This window comes from Protopterus annectens, chromosome 3.part1, assembly GCF_019279795.1.
Source record: "Protopterus annectens isolate FY-2018-M chromosome 3.part1, PAN1.0, whole genome shotgun sequence".
In the NCBI taxonomy this organism is placed as follows: Eukaryota; Metazoa; Chordata; order Ceratodontiformes; family Protopteridae; genus Protopterus; species Protopterus annectens.
The window spans coordinates 1,398,330,846-1,398,344,059 of NC_056732.1; the positions used below are offsets into that span (position 1 = coordinate 1,398,330,846).

General features: G+C 41.8%; 1 protein-coding gene across 1 annotated transcript in view; it reads left to right on the plus strand.

Annotated features, from left to right (window-relative positions):
* Positions 1-13,214, plus strand: part of LOC122797790 — a 281,499-nt gene that overhangs the window by 197,524 nt on the left and 70,761 nt on the right. Inside the window, exon 3 of the mRNA XM_044066310.1 lies at positions 3,861-4,166. Within this exon, the coding sequence (XP_043922245.1) occupies positions 3,861-4,166 (306 nt within the window). The remainder of the gene's footprint in view (positions 1-3,860; positions 4,167-13,214) is intronic.

The following is a 13,214-nucleotide window of genomic DNA, read 5'->3' on the forward strand; positions in this document are numbered from 1 at the left end:
GGAAGGGTAACGTACTGGACTTGCATAACTTTTTTACATACTTGAATGAAACTGTTGAGTTTCTTAAATTTGAGATGCAGTTCTCTGATGATAGGTTAAACTTTTTGGATATAAAATTAATTAAGACAGGATCTGGAATACAGACCAGTATATACAGGAAAGAGGTCCAAGTAAATAAATATCTTCATTAGAAGAGCATGCATGCTAAGAGAACTTTTAAAAGTGTTTTGAAAAGCCAGTATTTAAGAGCTAGTAGACTGAATACAGAAATGGAGGTGTGTAATGAACAAATGCAAGAAATGAGTAGTAGTTTCTTGGCAAGAGGATATAACATGGAGGAGATGGAAACTGCCAAGAAGGATGTATTAGGTCTAAGATATTCTAGGGCCAGACCATATTTTTCTGCTACTGGTACCTCTGATACTGATAATCTTGGTACTAAGAGTGGACAGCCACTTAGATATCTGATGACATATAATAGAATGAGTAAAACAATTGAGAATGTCATAAAAAAGAATTGGTTTATTTAGATATCTATACCCGGAAATGAAAAGTGGCTACCTGATAAACCTCTTTTTAGTTATCAAAATTGTAGTAATTTGAAGCAACTTCTATGTTATAATGTTTTTTTATTAAATAACCCAAAAAAGCTGGATTTTCAGAAGGGTACCTTTTCACGTTATAATTATTCATGTTGCACAAGTATAAACCAAAGTTCAGATTTTGTATATCCTGTTAGTGGCAGAAGGTTTACTTTTCAATGTACAGTGACATGTAATACCTCTGGGATAGTGTATCTTGCCACTTGTATGCAATGTCCGGGGTTTTATGTGGGGAAATCAGCAAGGAGACTAAGGGATAGGATCCTTGAACACAGGTCTGAGATCAGCAGGAATATAGGTACAAATTCCTTGGCTCATCTTATTTCAGTGATGGGTCCTACCCATGAGTTCACTTTTAGAGTCATTTCTGTTATGTATTCAGGAATAAGATTGGGTGATCATAATAATAATATTGATATGAATGGATAGTGAGATTTTAAGCAGATAGAGCCCCTGGTGTAAACAGGTTACACTAAAACCAGTTTTAAAGAGAAAACAAAGGAAGATTAGGAAAAAATAATAACAAAAGGTTTTTTCTTGTTTCAATAAGGCTTCTCTATAAGTTGCCATGCCTTTTGACAATTTTTGGTTCAGATAAACAGGTTATATTTAAACTTGTTTAGAAAGACTAGTAAAAAAAATAATAAACGTTTATCTTGCTTGACTAAGGCTTCACTACAGCTGCTATGTCTTTAAGAGTCAATTATGTGTTAGAATTGAATTATGGCTGTGTCATGTGCTTTTTGTATAAATGCTTGCTTTTAACTTTTGTTTTATGTAAGACACTGAGGAAGGATAGCTTGCTATCCGAAAGCTTTGTCAGTTTTAATAAACTTGTTATTGGTTTGATGGTGTGGAGAGAATATCTTCTATTTTTTGCTGTTTAGCCATTACTGAATCCCCAAATGATGTAGATATTCTACAAAAGAGCCTTACAGAAACAGATGTTTTGTGCCAGAGCCATGGGCTCAAACTCACTGCCAAGAAATGTATAGTTATCCCCTTTGGGAAAAAACATGTACCCATGAATTACCACATAGGTGGCAGTACATTAACCACCGAAAGTGTAATAAGAGACTTAGAGACACAGGTGGACAGTGGTCTCACCTTTGATAACCATATCGCCACAACAGTCAGGAAATCCTTCTATGTGGCACACCTCATCACTAAGGGCTTTTCATCCTGAAAAAATGAGGTCATTGTCCCATTGTACTCATCCCTCATTAGACCCATTATAGAATACAATGCCCCATTTGATATGTACCTCTCAAGACATCTGCAACAACTCAAAATGCTGCAGAAATACCTCACTAAAACAATCACAGGCCTAAAGCAGATGCCCTATGCTAACCGTTTAAAAAGACTCCAGCTATACTCTGTGGCATATCGTCAACTCAGAGGCAATCTCTGCTTAACATACAAGCCATGTCAAACCCAGAGCTGTTAGACATGCTACACTTAAAGAAATCTCAATCACTCAGGGCCACATGCTCCAGGAATCTAAACATTGTCATCACAATAAACAAAACATGCTGGAGGGATAGGTTCCTGATCCAGAGACTCCCCAGACTCTGGAATAGACTGCCCATACATGTCAAGCAGAGCGCCACTTTGGCCATCTTCAAAAGGAACCTTGATGATTGGATGGGAGATAGGAAATTCACCTCTGGGATCACGTCAGTTGCCCTGCTAGACATAGGTCCAGGGAAGTAAATATTGTTGGAAGAAATATCCAGGGAATTGTTATGGCTAGGCTTGTATAGGCCCTAGGGCCGATAGCCTAGTACCAATCTATGAACCTATGAACCAGTGGATGAACTATAGGAAAGTCACCCTGGTCTGGTACCTACAGCTCTGCTAGAGAGAAGCAGCATGTAATTGCTGGACCACCCTATCCTGATCTACATACACTCTTTAAAATAATATTAGAGTGTCAAACCTTGTCAGATATATTTGTGAAGCATGGCAAGTCTTAAAGAGACCCTTGTGGTCATTAGCCTAATAAATATTTATGAAACTATGAACCCATTCAGATTCCATATCTTCAACCCCCATATGTGTCAAAAGCTTTTCTTCCAGTCAAACACAAATAGAAATATCTGCAAGGAATTCTCAGGAGACCCTCAGTACATATTTGGGTTTACCAGGTTCATCCAACTATTACCATTTTAATCTGACCCAACTCACCACCCAGTGGTGATTAGTTAACTGCTCAATATCTGTCTCTTGTCCCAAGTATCTCATGTCTATGGACTTAGGTCTGATGCCACATTGACTTTTGGCCCAAAGTCATCTGGTACCAAGTAGACTTATTAGCGGCCTTGTTTTCATATATCATGCTCGCTATGGACAATACATGATTACCAATGATATCCAAAAACAATTTAATGACTCAGGTTCAGATCGGGCAAGCTGGTCCTTCCACTAATAGCTCTATGGTAATTTGGACATGGAAAAACTCAAGCATGTCATACTGTTTCACCAGCCTTCCGATGTGTTTGCTTTTAATGTAAATCACAACACCTCCACCTTTAGTCCTTTCCTGAGAGGTAGCTGGCCTAAATGTGTAGAAAGCATTATAGCCATGCACTGCAGAGGTGATCTCCATGGATTTTATCCATTTCTCCAAAATTACAGAAACCTCTGCATTTTGAGGGTGAGGAGAGCTTGCAGGGAGTGGAGATTCTTGTTTAGACTCCTCACTTTGAGCATTAACACATTTAAATTTTCTTGGGTTAGTTTTGCTATGTCAGAAAATTTGTCAAATTGGTATTGCCTGAAACAAAGCACTGTGGGGAAAGACAATGCTTTAGCCAATATTCAAAACCCTAGAAGGGACAGATGCAAACCATCCCTGGCAAAGCATTGTGGTCTGCTGACCATTTCATCCCATGTTGACAAATATTGTACCCCCTTCGAGTGACACCAAAACCCTAGGAAATTATTAAAGTAAATCATCTTCTGTTCATATTGTGGCATTATCCTTGGAGAAGGAATTCTGTGTTTCTCATCTTTACAGAGCTGCTCACTTTAATGTAAATTTTGTATTATTCTGTTTCACTAGTAATGCTGTATTTTATTTTGTATAATGCACTGATGGTATTTCATTTTTTATAGTGAAAACATAATATCAATTAATGTTATAAGCAGCTGAAATGAAGTCTTCACTGAAATTAGTTTAACAGACATTTTCATATGGAGAGTGAGTGGTACTACACTTAAGAATGTAAAACTATAAAACTGTTTTCTTTTTTCTAGATTTCCCTTACTTTCTAGGGTATGTAGGAAGCACTAGTCCTTGTAGGGAAGGCATTTCAACCACACTCCAGTTCTCTATAAATGCAATGCCAGAAGACACAGATAAAAATGAACTTTGTGTGACATGGTTGAAAAATGAAGAACAACTTAACAATGTCGCTCTTGAACATCCATGTTCAAAAAGAATACTGAGCAAAGTTAAACTTACTCCATCCGTGTCGGATCACAACATGAAGTTCGTTTGTCATCTAGAGCATTCTTGTCTCAAACAACCACTGGAGACTTTTCATCGCTTCGCCTTACAAGGTACTGTATTTTCAGTATTGATTTTTGTAGTGTATATGCCTTATATTATGAAAAGTAGAGTCATTTCTATAGCTATACTTTTGATTTGCAGGCATTCGTTTTTAAGTTAGAAAATTCAATAGTTACGACCAGGATTCTAAGAGGTGATAAGATAAGAATAGTACCTTTCACCGAGTATTATATAACTAGCTACAGAAATAAACCTATTGTTATTGTAAATGTTCTAAGCAATTCTTAGCGTCTATATCAGCTTATGGAAAGCTGATAAATTCTAACACTACTTGATTGACCACAAAAGGTCGAACAACCTTTTTTATCTCACTAAAAGAATCACAGGCCTAAAGCAGATGCCCAACACTGACCACCTTAAAAAACTCCAGCTATACTCTGTTGCAAATCGCCTACTCAGAGGTGATCTCTGCTTAACATACAAGGCCATGTCAAACCCAGAGCTGTTGGACATGCTACATTTAAAGAAATCCCAATCCCTCAGAGCCACATGCTTCAGGGATCTAAACCTTGTCATCACAATAAACAAAACATGCTGGAGGGATAGGTTCCTGATCCAGAGACTCCCCAAACACTCTATTAGACTGCCCATACATGTCAAGCATCGCACCTCTTTGGCCCTCTTCAAAAGGAACCTTGACGATTGGATGGGAGAAAGGAAATTCAACCCGGGGATCACGTCAGTTGCCCTGCTAGACAGGGGTCCAGGGAAGTAAATAGTGTGGGAAGAAATAGCCAGGGAATTGTTATGGCTAGGCTTGTATAGGCCCTAGGGCCGATCGCCTAGTACCAACCTATGAACCAAAATAGAGAAGACTCAGAACAGTGATTTTTTTCCCAGGGAAAAAAATTGCTCTTCCGCAAAAATAAATAAATAAATAAAATAAAACTCAACATAAAGTGGGAGGCTTCACTGCCCCCACACCACCCTGCTTCGAGATCACACCACAGTGGAGGAAATGACCGACTCCCGACAATGACCCAGTGATTTTTTTCCCTGGGAAACAAATCGCTGTTCTGTGTCTTCATTGTTTTGGTTGTTCGACCTTTAGGGGTCGATCAACTAGTGTTCGATGTTATCAGCTTTGAATTAGCTGATATAGACTCGAATTCTTAGTATGTTAATATAACTAAGTACATTGATACTTTCAAGCACTGATCTACTTTAACTCTGGGGCAAAGGTATAATGCATATTATTGCATAATACACTGAATTCATATTTACAGCTTTCTTTGAAAAATTTCTGATTTGTACTGTTTGATGCATAAGTTCATAAGTTCATAGGTCTATACTGGACTGTTTATCAACTCAATCACTTGTAGTCTAGCCTCAAGATCCTAGGTCATCAATATCCATCAACACCAAATAACTACTGCCCAATTTCTTTCCTTTTTTCTGATGTTTAGAAGGGCCAGACTGGGGGTGAAAGAAAAGTTGTGTAAAATCATACCATAACCACAGATGTCCTCCTCTTCACTGCTGCAGTATTCTTCCCCATCAGATGGCGCCCCAACATTGGACAGTATACAAAAGACTTTTCACCATTGTAGAGTCCGTGGTACATCTGGTGTAGGCTGCAGTCATGCATAGGCCATAAAACAGACATATGCTTGCACCATCCTCAGAACTAAATGCCCCAGGAAGAAAGGCTGACTAAGGATAAAGTGGTGTGTGTGTGTATCCAGGAAAGACAAGAGTCCAGTGGGGAAGGTGCAGCAGCAGTGAAGAGAAGGACATCTATGGTGATGGTTTAGATTTTATTCAACTTTTCTATGTCCTTCTATTCACTTGCTGCAGTATTCTTTACTTGAGGGAGAGTGCCAAAGCTCAAGATGGAAGGGAAGAGGCAGGAGTAGAGGAGCTTTCAATGAAGCTGTAGAGGATGGCTCTAACAAAACTAGTTCTGGATCTGGAGATAGAATCCAGTTTGTAATGTTTGGTGAAGGTGTGAATGATGGACCAGGTGGCTGCTTCAAGAATGGCTGTGTTATCCAGATCTTTGAAGAAGGCCTTGGAAGAAGCCTTGGCTCTGGTAGAGTGGGCCTTAACAGGGGAGGAAAGAGTCCTTCCATGGTTAGTGTAACAAAAGGAGATGTTTTTTAGAGATCCAGGACAATATGGTGTGCTTGGAAGCTGGGAGACCCAGTGCCCTGGGATGGAAATTAATGAAGAGCTGGTCAGATTTCCTGAAGGGTTTAGTCTTGTCCAGGTAGTACCTCAGTTGTCTGTGAACATCCAAGGAGTGTAGGATCCTCTCACTGTGATTTTGCTGGGTGGGAAAGAAGGTGGGAAATTGGATTGGTTGAGAGAGAGTTTGTTAACCACTTTTGGCATGACGGATGTGTTAGTCCTCAAAGATACCCTATCCTTATGGAAGACTAGAAAGGAGGGAACAATCATCAGGGCTTGGAGTTCTGACACCCTTCTTGCCAAGGACAAGGCAACCAGCAAGACCATTTTCCAGGTGCAATGCTTGAGGGAAATGGACACTACTGGGTCAAATGGGAGTAGATTCAATTTCTCTATTTCTCTAATATAAAGATGAGGTCCCAGGAAGGAGGGATGGGTTTCCTGGAAGGTCTGATGTGGAGGACGCCTTTAAGGAACTGCTTCACCTCGAACCTTGAGGTGAGAGGAGATAAGGGCAGACATGCAGATATTGCTGACGTGTGCTTTGACTGATGAATAAAACAAGCCATCATTGAGCAACTCACACAAGTAGGATAAAACCACTGGAATTTCCACAGTTAATGGATTTTGATCCTTAGATTGGCACCATAATGAAAATATTTTCCATTTGGAAACATGATTTTCTAGTGTTGGGCTTTCTAGCCTCCTACATAACCCTGAGCATGTCTTCAGAAATAAGGTGTTTGAAAAGGATTAGAAACCTATCACCCACAAAGTCAGTTGCAACTAGGCATCCTTTGTTCTGTGTGAGAAAGTCCATTCCGTTGGGTAACTTGTGGTAATGGCCTTGGGCTAGATGAAGGAGAAGGGGAAACCAGTGCTGTCTTTGCCAAAATGGAGTCACCAGCAAGATTTCTGGTCAGTCCTGCCTGGTTTTGAGCAGGAATTTTGGTATTAGAGGAAGGGGAGGGAATGCATAGAGAAACATCCCCTTCTATGAGAAAGAGAGGGTGTCCACTTTCCAAGCTAGAGGACTTGGGACTCTGGCACAAAATCTTAGAAGTTGTCTGTTCAGAGGGGAGGCAAATAGGTCTACTTTCAGAGTACCCCATTGGTGGGCTGTGTCCATGACACATCCCTGTGAAGCATCTATTTGTGGGATTGAGTCCGGGATCTGTTGTGAGTCTGCCACAAGGTATCTTTCAGATGGGATGTAAACCACTTGAATGGTCATGTTGTGTTTTTCCAGAAGTCCCATACTAGTAGGGTCAACCTGCAAAGGAGGTAGGATTTAGTCCCCTCCCCCACTTGTTCATGTACCAGAGCACAGCCATGTTATCTGTGAACAACTTTACTGGGCATGGGCAAAAAAGGGGTCTGAAGGTTTGAAGAGCCAGGAGAAATGCATTCATGGTGGTCCAAGGAAGGCTAATTCTCATTGAAAGTGCCTGGGTCCTTAATAAGGATATCATTTTTCATAGGGGTATCATCTATGTGGTAGGTGTGTTGATGCTCATGTTTGCCAGAGGACACTACACTATATTTTGCTTAAGGTCATGGCTCTGACAACATTTATTTGTACACATTAGACCATACTGGAGAATCTGAGTGTCAGATAGAGAGTTTATGATAGCTCTGGGTTTACAGTCATTTGCAAACTTGGTTCATAGGTGTGTACTAGGCTAATGGCCCTGGAGCCTTTATAAGCCTAGCCCATAGGATTACCCTGGCATTGTGCCATCAAACCTTAGTTCCTAGTGCCACTGGAATGATCCCCGTGGTGAATTTTCTATTTCCCATCCACTCATCAAGATTTCTTTTGAAAAGGGCCAGTGAGGTGCTCTGCTTGACATGTATGGGAAGTCTGTTCCATAGCATGGACAGTCTCTGGGTTATGAACCTGTCCCTCCAGCATGTTCTGTTGATTGTGGTGATGAGGTTGAGGTCTCCGGAGCATGTGGTGTGGAGGGATTGGGATTTCTTCAGATGTAGCATTTCTAAAAGAGCTGGGTCAGACATGGCTTTGTAAGTCGAGCAGTGATTGCCTCTAAGTAGGTGATATGAGACAGAGAATAGTTGGAGTTTTTTGAGTCTGTCCATATAGGACAAGTGTTTAAGGCCTAGGATCCTCTTTGTGAGGTACTTTTGAGGCCTCTCCAGTTGTTGCAGGTGTCTAGTGAGGTACATGCCAAATGGGGCATTGTACTCAATTGGCCTAATGAAGGAAGAGTAGAGGGAAACAATGACCTCTTTCTTCCTGGATGCAAAACCCTTAGTAATGAGATGTGTCACATAGAAGGACTTTCTGACAACAGTGGCAACGTGGTGGTCAAAAGAGAGGTTGCTGTCAATCTGTGTTCCCAGATCTCTTATAACCCTTTCTGTGTTCAGTGGACTACCATCAATGTGGTAAGTCAAGGGAACTGGGTTTTTCCCAAAGGGGATGAAGATACATTTTTTGGCATTGAGCTTAAGGCCATGGTTCTGGCACCAGTCGTTGGTCTCATTGAGGCCTTTCTGTAGGATGTCAACATCACTTGGGGAGTTTATAATAGCCAGTTTCAGCCTGTTTCAGCCAGAGTCCCTTTGTGTTGGCCTGGACTTCAGAGAAGTAGATACTAAACAAGAGAGGACCCAGGACTGAACCCTGTGGGACTCCACTCATGACTGGTCGGCAGTCTGACTTGGAGTCAGCTACTTTCACACTGTGGGTTCTAGCTGTGAGCCAGTCTGCAACCCACCTAGTGATATAGGGGTTGATGCCTAGCTTAGTAAGTTTTTCTATGATTCCTGAGTGTGGAATGGTATCAAAGGCCTTGGCCAGATCAAGGTAGGCTGTATGAACCACCTTACCTTCATTCACAGCTCTGGTGACTGACTCAAAGAAGTCGACAAAGTTGAGCAGGCATGATCTACCCTTCACAAAACCAAACTGTGTAGGATCCAGAGTTTGGCGATTCCCTGTATCTTTGTTTATTAGGTTGTAGATGATTGCAAGTCGGGAGCTATTATTAATTCCCCAAGTGATGTTGACATCCTACAGAAAGATCTCAATGAGACCAATGACTGGTGTCAGAACCATGGCCTTAAGCTCAATGCCAAAAAATGTTTCTTCATCCCCTTTGGGAAAAACCCAAGTCCCTTGAATTACCACATTGATGGTAGTCCACTGAACACAGAAAGGGTTATAAGAGATCTGGGAACACAGGTTGACAGCAACCTCTCTTTTGACCACCACATTGCCACTGTGGTCAGAAAGTCCTTCTATGTGGCACATCTCATTACTAAATGTTTTGCAGAGAGACAAAAGAGGGACTTTGGAGTGATTAAGTATAATTTGTCTGCATTTTCTTGCTGCCTTTAGCTAATTCTGCCTAAAACACCAATTTTCTAGAGTTTCTGTGATTTAAAAAGCTTGTTTCAGCTACATATTGTACTTATTTTACTGCCTGCACTTTAACAAAGTCATTTTTGTGTTTAAATTACCTGTTTAACTGTTGTAGGCTACACACTCAAGTGTGATAGCCATTTCTGTGCATTTAAAGTGTTTTTTGATTGTATCTGCTTTATTTTCTGAAAGAAACAAAACAAATACTTGTTTTCCCACATTTCTAAGCTAGTATAGTCCAGTTTTCAGGTTAGTGCTGAATTCAGGGCTGTGTTACAAGTTTCTGTGTTTGTCAATACCTTACTTGGATAGAAGGAAGTTTCTCTGTTCACTGTGAGAGAGGGAACTTTGAGCAGCCTATCTGTCCCTGGAGGAGTGGTTTCAGCCCAGAAATTTGTACTTTATTGGCCATTTTGGGCTAATTTCTATCTCTTTCATTTCCCTGCTATAAAACCCACATTTGCATGGTTTTGCGTGCCAGGCTCCACACAGTCTACTCTTTTTAATTTTTCCCTTGGAACTAGACAAACTTTCAACTTAAGCACTCAAACCATTCACTTCTCATCCCGGCACTTGCTCAAAACTCATAGCAAGCAGTAATAAACCTTAGCACCAGTCCCCCCTATACCATAGAGAAGGACAAGGCTCTCTATTCAACCTTACCAGCCAATCAGTATAACAGTTCACTGTACCTATCCAGGCATGTCCAAAAGGCAGTTTCAGGTGTACTCTCCAGTCCAACTGGTGAATCTGGGGATTTTGAGGTAATGTTACAATTGCCTCATGTACACAGACAACCCTCTCCTCCTTCCAACAAACACTAATACATGCAAGAGATGCAATTATACAGCCAAACTGGAGGCTAAGCTCTCTCAACACAAGACCAGGCAGTCAAGAGGAGAAGGGAATTACTTGCGTCACACCACCAGTCTCACATAGACTTATGAAACCAGCAAAAAGCACACATAAATACACAAAAACATATCGTAGGTTTTAAATAAAAATCTTCAAAAGCAATAGAGACCTCCAAAGCAGACATCCAAGCAACCTCCACCTCCCAACACAAACCATGAAACACATACTTCACAAAACCAGTGTGCCACGTAGTCACAGCCCTTAAGGCAAAAAAACATACCCAACACACTAGTAATAGGTGACTCTATAGTCAGGCACACTGATGTCCCACTCACTAGGCTGAACAAGGAGAAGGTTACTGTTCGCTGCCTGTCAGGTGCCAGGATCTGCCACATAACACAAGAACTCCGGTCACTCCAGAACAAGTACAAATATGACTTTGTCATTGTCCATGTTGGTGTGAATGACCTGAGCTGTACCTCCATGGACTACATGAAAAGAGACATGGAGGAGCTCTCTGATCACGTAGCCCAGGCCGGTATGACCCTGACCCTGAGTAGCATCCTGCCCTCACCAAGAATGATACCACGGTATAGAGAAAAAATTATCAATTTCAACAATTGGCTAAGCTTCTGGTGTCATTCAAAGGGGATCCAGTGTCTATCAGCCTGGGATGACATGCTCGACAAGCCACACTGCTTCACTAGGGATGGCTTGCACCTGTCACCCTTAGGCTTTCGAATACTGGCCAAGGCTCTTGCCACCCCCATAGTGCCTTTTTTAGGCAAGGCTCAAAAGACAAGCCCATTGTTGTAAATAGCACAAGTAACAAAAAACTGAGGGTAATGCTACTCAATGCCAGAAGTCTAAACCTCAAAATGCACGCACTCGAGGCACTCCTCAGTATAGAGAAAATCGATATATGTGCAGTAACATAAACCTGGTTTAAAGCTCCAGAGAGCACCCCAGCACTACCAGGCTACAACTCATACCATACATTTCAGCCACAAAACCCAGACCAAAATACAAAAGGCGGGGGAGTATCCATGCTCATCAAGGATACCCACACCTCCATGTTAATGGCACAGCACGATGCTTCAGAGATCATCCATGTGCAACTAACAATGGGCAAAACTGCTATTCAAATTATAGCTTGCTAAAGATCACCCACCATGCCCCAGGACCCCCAGTCCACATTCCTGGAAACACTGGGAAAAATAAAGGTCCTACCAAACACCCTGATATTGGGTGATTTCAATTACCCAAACATTAAATGGGAGAACTGCTCAAGTACAAACTCCCTTGCCCAACATTTCCTAGAATTTATAAACTCAAATGCCCTGGATCAACTGGTCACACCCCCACCAGAGGTGACAACATATTGGACCTGGTCACCACCAACATGGGCAACCGGTGTTCCACACCAGAGGTGAACCCCTTGCTGGTTAGATCTGACCATAAACTAATCACTTTGGATATCCATATTCCACCACCACCCCCAGTCAAAGAAACCACTGTGAAAAACTTTTCAAAAGCAAACTTCACATTACTTAAGACCAAGGTGGGAAGTTTCAAAGCCCCCATGCTAAAGGATAATGCTGTCCAAGCTGCAAAATCCTTTGCTAATGTACTCTACAGGCACCTACATGAATGCATGGCTTGTGCTATCCCAAACAAAACCAAGACTCACTCCTCCAGGAAAAGGAAACCAGTCTGGTGCACCCCTGCCACAAACAAGCTATACAATAGAAGGAGGAAACTAGTCCAGAAAAGAGTAAAATTCCAAGAAGGGAAGACATCCCTGATCAGTATCAGCAAGAAATTACATTCCCTCATAAAATCATCCAAGGCTAACTTCAAAAGAAAAATTGCCATGGACTCCAAAGATAACCACAAGGCATTCTTTAGTTATATCAAGAATCTAAGTGGCAATTCTCAGATCTGCTCGGAGTTAGTGCAGAATGGCACAAAATACACTGAACCGACCAATATAGCCAACATCCTGGCAGGTAGGTTCAGTGCAAACGTCACCCCCCTCTCACCCCCAAAAGGGCCCATAACTATACCAGAAGAATGTAGTGCCCCTGAAATCACAGACACTCATGTTAAAACAGCCCTCTCCAAAGCCAAAAACACAGCATCAATGGGACCGGACGGTGTCCCAGGCTGTGTCCTACACGAGCTCAAAGATTAACTAACCCCTCACCTAAACACACTGTTTAAACTCAGCCTCTCAACAGGCTATGTGCCCACAGAGTGGTGCACCGCAACGGTTATTCCGCTCCACAAAGGAGGAGCCACAGTGGACCCCAGGAACTATCGCCCTATAAGCCTAACTAGCTTGGTCTGCAAAGCTATGGAGCACATCATCATGGATCTCATTAACAGAGACACTGGGAACCTACAAACACTGGACCCTACCCAGTTTGGCTTTGTTAAGTGCAAATCATGCCTCCTAAACCTGGTGGACTTCTTTGAGACAGTTACCAAGGCTATAGATGAGGGAAAGGTGGTCCACACAGCCTACCTAGACCTCGCAAAGGCCTTCAACACCATTCCCCACTCAGGTATTATAGACAAGCTCACCAGCCTGAACATAAGCCCCTACGTCATGAGATGGGGTGCCAACTGGCTCATGGACAGAACCCAAATGGTAAGAGTTGTG